The sequence below is a fragment of the Saccopteryx bilineata genome, chromosome 3 (genome assembly GCF_036850765.1).
Source record: "Saccopteryx bilineata isolate mSacBil1 chromosome 3, mSacBil1_pri_phased_curated, whole genome shotgun sequence".
In the NCBI taxonomy this organism is placed as follows: domain Eukaryota; kingdom Metazoa; phylum Chordata; class Mammalia; order Chiroptera; family Emballonuridae; genus Saccopteryx; species Saccopteryx bilineata.
Genome location: NC_089492.1, coordinates 125,837,354 through 125,854,151, shown reverse-complemented (window position 1 = coordinate 125,854,151; position 16,798 = coordinate 125,837,354). Strand labels below are relative to the sequence as shown.

General features: G+C 39.3%; 1 protein-coding gene across 14 annotated transcripts in view; it reads left to right on the top strand.

Annotated features, from left to right (window-relative positions):
- AAK1 (AP2 associated kinase 1) overlaps positions 1 to 16,798 on the top strand; it is a 224,210-nt gene that overhangs the window by 120,736 nt on the left and 86,676 nt on the right. For all 14 annotated transcript variants that reach the window (XM_066267309.1, XM_066267308.1, XM_066267314.1 and 11 more), the window contains exon 4: positions 15,605 to 15,713. In XM_066267309.1, coding sequence (XP_066123406.1) covers positions 15,605 to 15,713 — 109 coding nt within the window. The remainder of the gene's footprint in view (positions 1 to 15,604; positions 15,714 to 16,798) is intronic.

Sequence of the window (16,798 nt, the reverse complement as noted above, 5' to 3'; positions counted from 1 at the left end):
CAAAGGAGCCCCCATAAGGATGACTTCTGACTTCTCAACAGAAACACTTGAGGCCAGAAGGGAATGGCAAGAAATATTCAAAGTAATGCAGAACAAGAACCTACAACCAAGACTACTTTATCCAGCAAGGCTATCATTTAAAATGGAAGGAGAGGCCTGACCTGTGGTGGCGCAGTGGATAAAGCGTCGACCTGGAAATGCTGAGGTCGCCGGTTCGAAACCCTGGGCTTGCCTGGTCAAGGCACATATGGGAGTTGATGCTTCCAGCTCCTCCCCCTTCTCTCTTTCCTCTCTCCCTCTCTGTCTCTCTCTCCTCTCTAAAAATGAATAAATAAAATAAATTAAAAAAAAAAAGATATTATGCAAAGTGCTATGTCAATAAAATGGAAGGAGAAATAAAAAGCTTTACAGACAAAAAAAAAACTCAAGGAATTCACTGCAACCAAACCAAGGCTGCAAGAAATGCTAAGGGACCTGTTGTAAACAGATCAAAGGAAAAAAAGAATACAAGAAAAGAGGGATACAGTTTTAAAGAAAAAAAAATGGTAATAAACAATTACATATCAGTAATAACCTTAAATGTTAATGGATTAAATGATCCGATCAAGAGACATAGGGTAGCTGCATGGATAAGAAAATAGGACCCATACATATGCTGTCTACAAGAGACACACCTTAAATCAAAAGATGCACACAGACTGAAGATAAAAGGATGGAAAAAAATATTTCATGCAAATGGAAATGAAAAAAAATCTGGGGTAGCAATACTTATATCAGACAAAATGGACTTTAAAACAAAGACCATAGTTAGAGATAAAGAAGGTCACTATATAATGATAAAGGGAGCAATCCAAAAGGAAGATATAACCATTATAAATATCTATGCACCTAATATAGTAGCACCTAAATATATAAAGCAGACTTTGATGGACTTAAAGGGTGAGATCAACAGCAATACTATAATAGTAGGGGATTTCAATACCCCATTAACATCATTAGATAGATCCTCAAGAAAGAAAATTAACAAAGAAACAGCAGACTTAAAGGATATATTAGATCAACTCAATTTAATAGATATCTTCAGAACCTTTCACCCTAAAGCAGCAGCATATACATTCTTTTCATGTGCTCATGGTACATTCTCTAGAATAGACCACATCTTAGGGCACAAAAGCGGGCTCAACAAATTTAAGAAGATTGAAATCATATCGAGCACTTTCTCTGATCACAATGGCATTAAACTAGAAATTAACCACAATAGAAAAATTGAAAAACATTTAAACACTTGGAAACTAAATAGCATGTTATTAAATAACGAATGGGTTAACAATGAGATCAAAGAAGAAATTTAAAAATTCCTAGAAACAAACGATAATGAGCATACATTATCAACTCAAAATTTATGGGACACAGCAAAAGCAGTCCTGAGAGGGAAGTTTATAGCATTACAGGCGTACCTCAAGAAACTAGAGCCCTGGCCGGTTGGCTTAGCGGTAGAGCATCGGCCTGGTGTGCGGGGGACCCGGGTTTGATTCCCGGCCAGGGCACATAGGAGAAGCGCCCATTTGCTTCTCCACCCCCCCTCCTTCCTCTCTGTCTCTCTCTTCCCCTCCCGCAGCCAAGGCTCCATTGGAGCAAAGATGGCCCGGGCGCTGGGGATGGCTCCTTGGCCTCTGCCCCAGGCACTAGAGTGGCTCTAGTTGCTGCAGAGCGACGCCCCAGAGGGGCAGAGCGTCGCCCCCTGGTGGGCAGAGCGTCGCCCCTGGTGGGCGTGCCGGGTGGATCCCGGTCGGGTGCATGCGGGAGTCTGTCTGACTGTCTCTCCCCGTTTCCGGCTTCAGAAAAAAAAAAAAAGAAGAAGCTAGAAAAAGCTCAAATAAACAACTTAACCCTGCATCTAAAAGACCTAGAAAAAAGAACAACAAGTAAAGCCCAGAGCTAGTAGAAGGAAGGAAATAATAAAGATCAGAGCAGAAATAAATGACTTAGAGGCTAAGGAAACAATACAGAGGATCAATGAAACCAGGAGCTGGTTCTTTGAAAAGGTAAACAAGATCGATGAACATTTAATGAAACTCATCAAGAAAAAAAGAGAGAGGACTCAAATAAATAAAATTAGAAATGAGAGTGGAGAAATAACAACTGACATAACAGAAATACAAAATATTGTAAGAAAATACTATGAAGAACTGTATGCCAAAAAACTAGACAACCTAGATGAAATGGACAAATTCCTTGAATCATATAATCTTCCAAAAATCAATCTGGAAGAATCAGAAAACCTAAACAGACCAATTACAACAAATGAGATTGAAACAGTTATCAAAAAACTCCCCAAAAAGAAAAGTCCTGGGCCTGATGGCTTTATAAGTGAATTCTACCAAATATTCAAAGAAGAACTAACTCCTATCCTTCTCAAGCTATTTCAAAAAATTCAAGAGGAAGGAAGACTTCCAAACTCCTTTTATGAGGCGAGCATAATTCTCATTCTAAAACCAGGCAAAGACAACACAAAAAAAGAAAATTATAGGCCAATATCCCTGATGAACTTAGATACAAAAATCCTCAACAAAATATTAGCAAACCGGATCCAGCAATATATGAAAAAAAATCATACACCATGATCAAGTGGGATTTATTCTTGGGAGGCAAGGCTGGTACAATATTCGCAAATCAATCAATGTGATTCATCACATAAACAAAAGAAAGGAGAAAAACCACATGATAATTTCAATAGATGCAGAAAAAGCATTTGATAAAATCCAGCACCCATTCATGATCAAAACTCTCAGCAAAGTGGGAATACAGGGAACATATCTCAACATGATAAAGGCCATCTATGACAAACCCACAGCCAACATCATACTCAATGGGCAAAAATTAAAAGCAATTCCCTTAAGATCAGGAACAAGGCAGGGGTGCCCCCTTTCACCACTCTTATTCAACATAGTTCTGGAAGTCCTAGCCATAGCAGTCAGACAAGAAAAAGAAATAAAAGGCATCCAAATTGGAAAAGAAGAAGTAAAACTATCATTATTTGCAGATGATATGATATTGTACATAGAAAACCCTAAAGTCTCAGTCAAAAAACTACTAGACCTGATAAATGAATTCGGCAATGTGGCAGGATATAAAATCAATACTCAGAAATCAGAGGCATTTTTATACACTAATAATGAACTGTCAGAAAGAGAAATCAAGGAATCAATCCCCTTTACCATTGCAACCAAAAAAATAAAGTACCTAGGAATAATTCTAACCAAGGAGATTAAAGACTTATACTCAGAACATTATAAAACATTGATAAAAGAAATCAGGGAAGATATGAATAAGTGGAGGCATATACCGTGCTCATGGTTAGGAAGAATAAACATCATTAAAATGTCTATATTACCCAAAGCAATTTATAAATTCAATGCAATACCGATTAAAATACCAATGAGTTACTTCAAAGATATAGAACACATATTCCAAAAATTTATACAGAACCAAAAGAGAACACGAATAGCCTCAGCAGTCTTGAAAAGGAAGAATAAAGCAGGAGGGATCACACTTCCGGATATCAAGTTATATTATAAGGCCATTGTACTCAAAACAGCATGGTACTGGCATAAGAACAGGTACATAAATCAATGGAACAGAACAAAGAACCCAGAAATAAACCCACAGTTCTATGGACAACTGATATTTGACAAAGGAGGTAAGGAAATACAATGGAGTAAAGATAGCCTCTTCAACAAATGGTGTTGGGAAAATTGGACAGCTACCTGCAAAAAAATGAAACTAGACTACCAACTTACACCACTCACAAAAATAAACTCAAAATGGATAAAAGACTTAAATGTAAGCCGTGAAACCATAAACATCTTAGAAGAAAACATAGACAGTAAGCTCTCTGACATCTCTCGCAGCAATATATTTGCTGATTTGTCTCCACAGGCAAGTGAAATAAAAGACAGGATAAACAAATGGGACTTTATCAAACTAAAAAGCTTCTGCACAGCTAAAGAAAATAAGAACAGAATAAAAAGACAAACTACACAATGGGAGAACATATTTGACATTGCGTCTGATAAGGGGTTAATAACCAAAATTTATAAAGAACTTGTAAAACTTAATACCAGAAAGACAAACAATCCAATCCAAAAATGGGCAAAAAAAATGAATAGACACTTCTCCAAAGAGGACACACAGATGGCCAAAAGGCATATGAAAAAATGTTCAACATCACTAATGATTAGAGAAATGCAAATTAAAACCACAATGAGATATCACCTTACACCAGTCAGAATGGCGCTCATCAATAAAACAACCCAGAATAAGTGCTGGCGAGGATGTGGAGAAAAGGGAACCCTCCTGCACTGCTGGTGGGAATGCAGACTGGTGCAGCCACTGTGGAAAACAGTATGGAGATTCCTCAAAAAATTAAAAATCGAACTGCCTTTTGACCCAGCTATACCGCTGTTAGGAATATACCCCAAGAACACCATAGCACTGTTTCAAAAGAAGAAATGCACCCCCATGTTTATGGCAGCATTGTTCACAATAGCAAAGATCTGGAAACAGCCCAAGTGTCTGTCAGAGGACAAGTGGATTAAAAAGCTTTGGTATATATATACTATGGAATACTACTCAGCCATAAGAAATGACATAGGATCTTTTACAACAACATGGATGGGCCTTGATAACATTATACTGAGCGAAAGAAGTAAATCAGAAAAAACTAAGAACTATATGAGTCCATACATAGGTGGGACATAAAGATGAGACTCAAAGACATGGACAGCAGGGTTGGGGTTACAGGGTGGGGGGAGGAGAGGGAGGGGAGTTGGGGGAGGGGAGGGGCACAAAGATCATGGCTTTTCAGCATTTACCATATTCCCCCTTTAATCTATAGACAGACAGCAAATATTTACTTACGGTGTTTCCACTATAAAGACTGCTCAAATGCTGATGAACTATTTCAGCAGTTCCTCCTTCTCCAAAGACTTATATGTCAACATAGAGCTCCATGTTTCATAGGACATACTCAAGCTCACTCCATGCTCCCTGGAGCTTTAACACAAAGGAATGTCCTTTTTTTTTTTTACTCTTTTCTTTTTTTGTTTGTTTGTTTTTTGTTGTATTTTTCTTTTATTTGTTTTTTGTATTTTTCTGAAGATGGAAATGGGGTGGCGGTCAGACAGACTCCCGCATGTGCCTGACTGGGATCCACCTGGCATGCCTACCGGGGGGGAATGCTCTGCCCATCTGGGATGTTGCTCTGTTGCAACCAGGGCCATTCTGGCAACTGAGGCGGAGGCCATGGGGCCATCCTTAGTGCCCGAGGTGGCTTTGCTCTGGTGGAGCCTTGGCTGTGGGAAGGGAGGAGAGAGGCGGAGAGGAGGGAGAGGGGGAGGGGTGGAGAGGTAGATGGGCGCTTCTCCTGTGTGCTCTGGCCCAGGAATCCTGCACGCCAGGCCGATGCTCTGCCGCTGAGCCAACCGGCCAGGGCCTAGGAATGCCCTTGTTGATCAAGCTACCCAAAAGAAAATTATATGGAGCAAACATGACAGACTGAACAAGTCAGTCTTATACTATTCGTCACCAGAATGCTGCAGCCCGGTGTAGACAGTTTCAACTTTCTTGGGAAGCAGCACAGCAGATTGGGGAATCCTGTCCAAGGGGTCCTATATTGCCCCCTCATTTGGAGTTAACCCTCAAGGACCCCTACCAGGACAACTTTGGCAGATGGGTGTTACTCATATACCTTCATTTGGCAAACAGTCGTATGTCCACATTACAGTGGCTTCATATTTCGGATCTATAGTAACCTCTGTCAAAACAGGAGAGGCTGCTAAGCATGCTATGGCTCATGGTCTGTATGCATTGTTCTATTATTGGATTTCCTAAACTAGCTTAACTGAAAATGCTCCTGCATATAGAGCAAAAGCATTTACTGTATTTTGTCATGCTTACAATCTTTAAAGTTAAGGTATTATTAAAGTGTACTCAGCAAACATTTTAAGGTCAATTTAAAAAAAAAATTAAAAGGGGGTAGTCATATCCTGGAACTCCTACGGGTCTACCATATCACGCTTTTTACTTTAAAAAAAAAATAATTTTTTTTTTTTACATTTCTTTTGAAGGCTGATGAACAGGAGACACCAAATCTTTTTCGCCTGAAAACTACTACCTTCTTTATTAGATCCAGCTAATAACACTGTTTTGTCTTTTTCCAAATAGCTCCTGATATATGGAAAAGATTTATATAGGCGGATGGGGATCCCCAAACCCCTCAGCGAGATCTTCTGAGCATGGCTTTTAAGATACCTAGAGGCAGAAAAAGCCCAATAGAGATCAGGGGAGCTACCAGTTTTTAGATTTGCCCTTAAAGGCTCCAACGCCCCAAAGGGGTCTCCTAGGATGCCATCTGGGTCCTGCTTCAATAGTGGAAAGGAAGGTCATTGAGCTAAAGCCTGCCAGGCTTACATGCCTCTACTGTGAGGAAACAGGGACACTGGAAGGTAGGCTTCCCCCTCGCTCCTCTAAGGGAGGGTTCAGTCTCTTCCAGCCCTGCTCTAGCCACCTATGACCTAACCTTGCCCAGAATGCTGGGGTTTGCCACTGAAGGCTGAAGGTGCCCAGGGCCATCGGCCCCATCTACGACACTGTGGACGAGCCCAGGGTATTTGTTCCAAGAAGCAGGTAAACTGATCTCATTTGCACAAGGGCCACTTAACTATGTTTGGCCTGAATAGTCAGGTTTTTTATTTTTCCCTCAAAGATCTCTGTTGTGGGTGTTGGTAGTCCTATGTTCTGCTGCTTTTCTTAATATATAGTGTTTCCTTTATCCCTCCTATCTCAATGCCCCACTCATATTTCAGGCTGGGGCCTACTCCTAATTTCGAGCTCTCTTTACCCCCTTTTCCAACTTCTATTATGAATCTACCTTTGCCACCCAGCTTAGTGTATCCCAAGGTTCTCTTTACCATGCCACAGTTGCAGAGCTCCAGGGAAAAACTACCTGGTCTCATCTCTCCAGGCAGAGGAGAACAGAAGCTCCATATCCGCGCATGCTGCAAATGGCTTCTCCAGTCTACCTGAATCATTACCAGCTAGAAGCAGCGGTCACTGGGACTTGGACATGAGCTGCAAAGTATAGAATGGTGACTACTCCAGTGCCATGCGGACTTTTCCTGGATGTGGACTTTTCCTGGACTCCTGCTCCCTGTGACAGATCCTACAGACTGAACTGTGGTTGGGTTGCATTTTTTAGGGATTTGACATGGTGATGGGTCCAACTTGGACTTCGTGAACATATTAAGGACACTACTCTTTTATGGATTCTTGCTGTATTGGCCAAGAGTTTGCTTAAAGGCTTTTTAATCACTGTAAAAAAAAATATAGAAGGCTGGATAAAGAAGATGGGGCACATATACACCATGGTATACTATTCAGTTAGAAGAAATGATGACATCGGAGCACTTACAGCAGAATGGTGGAATCTTGATAACATTATGCAGAGCGAAATAAGCGAATCAGAAAAAAACAAGAACTGCAGGATTCCATACATTGGTGGGACATAAACGTGAGACTAAGAGACATGGACAGGAGTGTGGTGGTTACGGGGGGTGGGGGAGGGAAGGAGGGAGGGGGGAGGGGGAGGAGTACAAAGAAAACTGGATAGAGAGTGACGGAGGACGAGCTCTCTTCAGGTGATGGGTATGCAACAGAACTAAATGACAAAATTACCTGGAAATGTTTTCTTTGAATATATGTACCCTGATTTATTGATGTCACCCCATTTAAATAAAAATTTATTTTATAAAAAAAAATAGAACATTCTAATATCACACATAAAAAAGTTAAAAAAATTGTTCTATTTGATGATGAGCTGTTATAAAATAGACATAGTTCTGTTTTGTAAAACGTGAAGAACTGTGTTATTCATGTGTCTTTTCAGCATCCAGGGGTGAAGAGCAGGTACCTGGTAGCTTCATAATACATGTGTTTTGAACTATGGTCACCTATTTTATGATCGTCAGTTGAGTTTATTGCTTATCATTATTAACGATTGTGATATATTTATAAACTAGACTCTTTTGAAGTAATCACTGTGGGACTGCTAGTACATTTACAATGTTCAGAATAATAAATTGTGTAAGGTATGATTCAGTAAAAAAAAAAAAAGAAAAAAAAATTAGGGGATTAGGGAACATGCAGATATCCAGTAGTTTTTTTTTTTTACAGAGACAGAGTCAGAGAGAGGGATAGATAGGGACAGACAGGAATGGAAAGAGATGAGAAGCATCAATCATCAGTTTTTCATTGTAACACCTTAGTTGTTCATTAATTGCTTTCTCATATGTGCCTTGACCATGGGGCTACAACAGAGCGAGTGACCCCTTGCTCAGGCTAGCGACCTTGGGTCCAAGCTGGTGAGCTTTGCTCAAGCCAGATGAACCCGTGCTCAAGCTGGGAACCTCAGGGTCTTTATCCTGGGTCCTCCGCATCCCAGTCCAATGCTCTGTCCACTGTGCCGCCGCCTGGTCAGGCGATATCCAGTACTTTCAACCTTTTGTATAATGCATTTTCACCAATGAAATAAAAGTTGGTTTTACATCTCATTTGCATAATCAAACAACTTTCTTTGACTTGTCATTTGCTTTTCTGATGTTCTTGTTTAAAATTAAAAATCAAATCCTTCTTTTTTTAGTTGCTTCATATTCATTTTGAAATATCCCCTAACTTTTGTGAGCAGTATATAATGTCCAAAGTATTCAGTTGAATTGAGCTGGAGAAGTAAGGGAAAATACATCAACTCCATCTTCCCAGAAGCAGGTCTTCAGTTCATGCCTTTTAACAAGCAAATACTTAAGGCTTTGAAGGAAGCAGTGATAAATGCATCTATTCAATTTACTTAAAAAAAAAAAATTCTTGCCATTCTTAGTCAAAGTCCTGTGTGATGTTTTAAAGCCCCTGCCTCAAACACAGACTTTTGTGGAATAGAGGCCATAAGAACCCTACGTCTCTCAGAGATTGCAAGAATTGTGTACATGTGTATAATACATACTGTGTTACTTTGCCGGAAAAAAATAAACAAAATGCAGTTTGGATGAGAGAGAGTTTAGAAAGTGAAAAAATAGTCAATTTGTTCTTTTTGCTCTGAAGAGGAAAATAGTCAATTTGTTCTTTTTGCTCTGAAGAGGACAATCTGGAATCAGGAAGTAGAAGTTTCTAGTTGGATGTAAGAAAGCACTGATGAACAGTTCTATAGATGAGCTGTTTGTAGATGGGCTGATGACCCATGGAAATGGCATTATTCTGAGAAAACTGCTTGTCAAAAAGATACAGCAGGGATACAGATTTGGGCTGTCGGGTTGCTCTAGATCAGGGGTAGTCAACCTTTTTATACCTACTGCCCACTTTTGTATCTCTGTTAGTAGTAAAATTTTCTAACCACCCACTGGTTCCACAGTAATGGTGATTTATAAAGTAGGGAAGTAACTTTACTTTATAAAATTTATAAAGCAGAGTTACAGCAAGTTAACGCATATAATAATAATTACTTACAAAGTACTTTATGTCGGATTTTCGCTAAGTTTGGCAGAATAAATATAAAACAACTTACTATAGTTAAATCTATCTTTTTTTTTTTTTTCTTTTTTTTTTTTTTTTTCTTTTTTTTTTCATTTTTCTGAAGCTGGAAACGGGGAGAGACAGTCAGACAGACTCCCGCATGCGCCCGACCAGGATCCACCCGGCACGCCCACCAGGGGGCGATGCTCTGCCCACCAGGGGGCGATGCTCTGCCCATCCTGGGTGTTGCCATGTTGCGACCAGAGCCACTCTAGTGCCTGGGGCAGAGGCCACAGAGCCATCCCCAGCGCCCGGGCCATCTTTGCTCCAATGGAGCCTCAGCTGCGGGATGGGAAGAGAGAGACAGAGAAGAAAGCGCGGCGGAGGGGTGGAGAAGCAAATGGGCGCTTCTCCTGTGTGCCCTGGCCGGGAATCGAACCCGGGTCCTCCGCACGCTAGGCCGACGCTCTACCACTGAGCCAACCAGCCAGGGCTAAATCTATCTTTTTATTTATACTTTGGTTGCTCTGCTACCACCCACCATGAAAGCTGAAACGCCCACTAGTGGGCAGTAGGGACCAGGTTGACTATCACTGCTCTAGATCAGTGTTACTCAAAGAATCATATTCTTTTTGTTTTTTCCTTGTGTGTTCTTTTATTTTATTCCCCCGCCCAACTTGTCATATTACTTTTCTTTATAAATTGAGATAAAATTTACCCTTTATATATAATTGTTTTTTAGTATAGTCACATGATCATTCACCTATTACCCTTTATCTAATGCCAGAACATGTTTTCATCACCTCAAAAGGAAACCCTATAACCATTAGCAGTCATTCTGCATTCTCCCTTGCTCTAGTTCATGGTAATAATCTATTTTGTTGCCTGTTCTGAATATTTCTTATAAATAACTTCATACAGTGTGTGGCCTTCAGTGTCTGATTTCTTTCTTTATTTTAGTTTTTTTTTTAAGTCAAGTGAGAGTTGGGGAGGCAGAGAGACAGACTTGCATGCACCCCAACCAGTATCCACCCGGCCATGCTCTGCTCATATGGGGCCGCTGCTCTGTTGCTTGGCAACAGTGCCCAGAGTCAACTACTTGTTCAAACCATTTGAGCCATAGCTTCAAGAGAGGAAGAGAGAGGGAGGGAGAGAGAGAGAGAGAGAGAGAGACAAGGAGGGGGGAGGGGTGGAAAAGCAGATGGTCGCTTCACCTGTGTACCCTGATTGGGAATTGAACCCAGGACTTTCACATGCAAGGCCAATGCTCTACCACTGAGCCAACTGGCCAGGGCTGACTTCTTTTAATTATTATAGTATTTTCAGAATTTATTCATGTTCTAGCATACCTCAATACTTTATTAATTTCATGGCTGCATAATATTCCCTTGTATGGTATATACCACATTTTGCTTATCTCAATGGATATTTGGGTTGTTTGCATTTTTTACTATTAAACCTAATGCTGCTCTGGACATTTATCTACAAGTTTTTGTGGATATAATGTTTCATTTCTCTTGGGTATATACTATACATAGGGTTTCAATTGCTGGGTCATGTGGCAACTGTACTTTTTGAGAAAAGACTATACTGTTTTCCATAATCTCTTATCTTGTTGACATTTTTTATTGTCTCTGGTTTTGATAATAGTTATTCTAGTGTTGTGAAGTCATATCTCATGGTTTTGATTTGCATTTCCCTAAATGATTAAATGGTGTTAAGTATTTGACATCATGAAGATTTTGCACATATGTTTTCTTTGTATCCTTGGAACATTTTGAGTTAATTTTCATATATGTTGTAAAGTAGGAATCCAACTTCATTCCTTTGCATATTGATACTCAGTTGTCCCAGCACCATTTCTTTTCCCTCATTCAGTAGTCTTGACACCCTTATCAAAAATCAATTGTCGATATAAAATGTATGGGTGATATTCAGAACACCTTGTGTCTGAATTTAAATCATTGAACTGTTTCTCTCATAGGTCAAGTCTCACTAGTTAAAAAAAAGTTAGCTTAGTGACTTCCTTCATTGAGATCCTGAAACAAGCTCCTTATGTCTTTATGGTCTGGTAACAGTTTACTAACCAGCAAATGTTTGTGGACCACATTGAATCTTTGCTATGTTAAGTGCCACTCACCAGGAGCATCCCAAATCCTATCCCAGAACCACTGGATTAGGTTCTATTAAATAGTATCCCCAGCTGGTTCATATGCATATTAAAATTTGACTGCATAACTTAGAATCAGACTCTAAATGACATTAGAGATCTATTTAGTAAGTACAGGATTAATTAATGAGTAAGACTTAGAAAAGGGAGAGTCCATTTGAATGTAAGCAGGAGAATAGCTGGGTCCTTATGTAGCAGAAACCCACAAGGGCCCCAGACTACATGGCCTTCAGTAGAACTCCAGGACCAGCCCAGGTATCAGAGGTTCCTTTTACTAATGCAGTGGGCTTGGTTTTGTTTGCCTGTGAATAACTCCTTGAAGAGAGGTATCAAGGACATTTAGAGTTGTAAAGAAAGAAGGGGGAAGGAATAGTAAGGCAGAAGACTCTTTTATGAAGCAACTTTGGGGGAGATAAACTAATTTCAGGCCTTAAAACTTCTTTCCTTCATTTTCTAAATTAAGAAGAAGCTGAAATTTAATTAAAAAGGTCTGTGCGACCATAGTGTGCTTCTAAAAGTAGGTAGCAATAATGTTGACTCATAAAATCAGAAAACATTGAATTATGTGAATGGAGAATGATAGGGGATAATATTACCTCTTTGGGATTTTATTATATGCAAATGCAAGCATTATGAGAAACAGGAATTTACAGGTATCATGCTGACATTGCAAGGAAGGGGGGCCTGAGCAAATGGTATATAGGGAAATTAGTTATATGCAATACTCATTTTTACTATTTTGAGGTGAGTGATATTATTGATAATCTATTTAGAACATTAATCTTTTTTTTCTTGAACATAAATATAAAGGTTTTTAGAGATGTATTTAGGAATTGAGTCCTCCATTTTGTTATAAGCCCTTAAGATTAAGTAAGAATTCTGCTGCAGGAATATTGAAGCTAGGGATAGAATTCTGCTCTGTGCTACAAGCATCATTAATTAAGATCCAAGATAAACTTGAAATTTGTAATAATCTATAGGATCTGGTTGAAGGGCTAATTTTCAAATGCTAACTTTTACATGTGTTTATACAAAAGTTTTTTTAGCATTTCGAGCAGTTAGTTAAATATGAAAGTTAATAAGCTATAAACCACTTTAGATATCTATTTAATAAGGTAGGTCTTCTAATAACATGTTTGTCAGGACTTTATTAATCTCGTTTAATGTTAATTTAAACCTAAAGTTTGAAATGACAACACAATCTCTTTAGTCTTATCACTGTTAAATCATGTAATATAAACTGATTTGATCTATAGTTTAACTGAACCTTCTCCACTTCCCTAAAACTCATAGACTTTTACCCCAGTTCCAAATATTAGTTGTAGCCAAGGGCATCAAAGCATTTTCCTCCTCATCCTGCCTCTTCCTGAGTAAACAAATGGTAACTGGGATGCCCCCTCCCCTGTGTGGGTTCCATCCCATACCTGTAGGTCCAATCTGCTCTGTAAGCCTGGGCTCGTCTTTTAACTAAAGCCAGGGAAAGTTGGGACATCCTCTGGCCTGAGGCTGCTGAAAAATGCTGCCAGTGTGCCGTAAATGCAAGCCAGTCTCAATTTGCAGTAAGATTTTTCTCTTACCTTTACTACCTTTCACAACTGTTCAGACAGATTTCTCCATCAATTATAAACCAGTGATGCTTTTCTCTAAAAACTAAGATGTTGCTACACCCTCAAATCATTAAAAGTCATGGTATTCCCTCCAAAGAGATGGTCTTTTCTAGTGGCTATAGTTCAGGATCTCTGCATAAGACAAAATGAACAGGAATTTGGGCTTGAATTCATCAGCAAATATCTTGGCACACTGTTCTAGGATGCCGTCTGCAGATGTTAATGATCTAGCTTGGGTCCTCTAATAGCCCTCAACCTCCCTTTGACTCCACCAAATGCTTTTTATTTTTCTTGTAGATTCTTTATTATTTTTCTTGAGTGATAAAAAGTCACAAGCAACATTGCTGATTCTTTTTCAAACAGTTAAATGTAGAAATTATTAGTCTTTCATTCCTCTTTGTGGACATTTAGGGACATGACCTTCTGCTCCATTTTGGTTTTGAAGAACTTCTTTCCACTTCTTTCTATTTCCAGGACTGTGTAAATGGAAACAAGTTCTAGAAGAGTTGATAATAATACTGAAAAGCAGAGGGAATAATAGTCCTGTCAAACATGAGTCCTGAAATCACTTTCTGCCTGGAGGAACTTGCATTCTAGAGACTGCTGTCTGCCTCATTATCTCTTATTTGTTACATCCAAAGCAGTTGTTATAAGACTTCTGTCACTGTTCCCTTGCACTGGAAGATGAATTTGCTTTCTACTAAAAACAAAACTAGCTGTGAACGGACTTAAGTTTTCTTATTTTTTCAGCCTTAAACCAATATGCATATCCATTCTTCTTTCCTGCTTGCTTTCTAAGACCAGTCCCTGTAACAGTGCCTTGAATCTCCACCCCTCCTACCTACGGACTTTGTTTCATTGAGGATTGCAGCCTTAAAGCTTTCTTCTTCTGGCTGGCTCCTTCCACTCTCCAGTGCTCAGATCTGTCCCATCCTAAAAGTTCCTTTCCTCGATGCTGTTTCTGTTCAGCACAAACTGTTCTGAAAGAGTAAGCTCTAGTCACTGGCTCTAAATAGTCAATTCACATTCATTGCAAGTCCAATTTCATTCTCACCTCCTTTACATCCCTTTTCTGAAACCGTTCTTGCATAGACTTCTGGCCGCTTTCCCATTGCCAGTTGCAGTGGTGACCCTTCTACCTTTAGTCTAAGGTAGACTAAGACAATAGTCATTCTTAATCTTTTGCTCAGAGGAAAGTTCAAATGAGTTTTAACCCTGATGTTCAGGGTTCAGTTGTGTTCATTTGATATTAAGAGGTTTCCTTTTGTTTTGGTATGTTGATTTCAGATTGAAAGAGACTTTACTTAGTACTTTAAACAGTGGACTCTCCATTAGTGTGGTTATAGTTAGTATTCTGTGGTCCAAACTGCCATATTGGTGTGGCAACTCTTACAGAACCACATTTCCATACCCTCCCTCACGTTTTTTATTAAATGAAAGTAAAATAATTTATTGAAACTAATTAATAATGTATTTGTGCAAAAATCCTATTACCAATCTAGCTCACTTTTTGCTCACTTATGACCTCAGATTTTGAACATCATCATTACATAGATTTGCCTCTATGAATGTTGAAATAACGATAACAGGGTGAGGGGCAACTTCTAGTGCCTCACTGGGTCCTGACACAAAATTAATTTCACAAGCAGTCTGAGAGATCTCATGCTTTTCCAGCCAGAGAGCTGGAAACATGACTCGTCTTATTTCTGTCCCAGCTGGTTGGCTTGAAAGGCTTAATTACAAGCAAAATGCTTAAGTCTGAATGCCATTATAGTCCCTTCAGAACTCTGTAAAGCAGTTATTTTCATATAGTTCCTAAAGGGAGTAAAACAGTATGAGCAGTTTAAAAGTCAAGTTGAATTCACTTTTGTCCCTACAACTAGGAAAAAACATCAGTTTCACTTTTCTGAATTAAAAATTCACATGTTTAACTGTTCATGCTGTGTCTCCCCTCTTAGCCCCTCTGCAGTCTTTCTGGAGATGTGAATCTTTGCTTCTGTTTTTCATGTATCACTAATGCAGTGAGCCACCAGGTACCTGTGTCCATTTGGTTCCAGAGTGTAGTACAAGAGAGTGCTGTGGTTTAGTAGGGTTTTAGAATTGCTTTTGAAGATTTGGCCATGAATCTCAGAGATCACTGGGAATCTGCTCTTGACCCTGCTCCTTAATCTCTGTGTACTTAAATTATCTGGGCTAACAGAACTGACTGGCTTATTCTGTCTCTGTCCATGTCTGTAACTGATAATATTTCATCTCTTCTTTACAGAGGGACTTGTCGGGACACAAGAACATTGTGGGTTACATTGATTCTAGTATCAACAATGTGAGTAGTGGTGATGTGTGGGAAGTGCTCATTCTGATGGACTTCTGTAGGGGTGAGTATACGGACCATACCTTAAGCTCTCACACACTAGCACTCTTATTGTCAAGAGCATGGTGTTTGTTTCGGTAATTGCACTGTACCCTAATGTATTTTGTTCATGTTTTAAAGACTGGGAAACTAAGAGGCTAAAAGATAGAGTCTGCTGTCATCTCTTGGTTATTCTCATAATAGCAAGGACCAGTGGCACAAACAGTTCAAAGTGGTGGATAATACAAAAAACATCATTTTTGTTAGTTTTAGGAAGTTTTGATGTTTGTATGAATGAGAATGTATCAGAATGAGAATGAATGTGTTCTTTGTGATGCTTTAAAACAAAATTTGAAGATACATAATAAAGGCCCAGTGATGAACCAGAGAAACAGTTCAGCTTCCCCACTCCCTCACTTGTGTGTTCTGTTCTCCACCCACACCACCATCCTTGTGATGGGGTGTGAGAAGCCTTTAGTCTAATGGAAATGACTTTCCTTCCTTGAGAGCTGTAATTGTTAGTAAGGCTACATTCAAGCCATGCTGCTCTTAACAGTGGAGTTACGTAGTTGAAAGCACAGAGTTTCAAGCAATATTTATCTTGGGAAATCCAGACTGTGGCATGAATTTACTCAGAGTTGACTGCATTTCATATAGCCATTGTTTGGAGGTTTGACTTTTTTGGCGTAAGCAGCTTCCACTTGTAAGTGTGGGTCACTGTCTCACTGGTTTGTAATCACCCTTACTTCCACTAACACTTTCCTTGCCTTAAGACAGTGGTGTTTGTTTTTTTTTTAATTTTATTTATTTATTTATTTATTTATTTATTTATTTATTTATTTATTTATTTTTTATTATTTTTTACAGAGGCAGAGAGTCAGAGAGAGGGATAGATAGGGACAGACAGATTGGAATGGAGAGAGATGAAAAGCATCAATCATCAATTATTTATTTTGACACTTTAGTTGTTCATTGATTGCTTTCTCATATGTGCCTTGGCCGTGGGCCTTCAGCAGATGGAATAACCCCTTGCTCAAGCCAGCAACCTTGGGTCCAAGCTGGTGAGCTTTTTTTGCTCAAGCCAGATGAGCTCGCGCTCAAGCTGGCGAC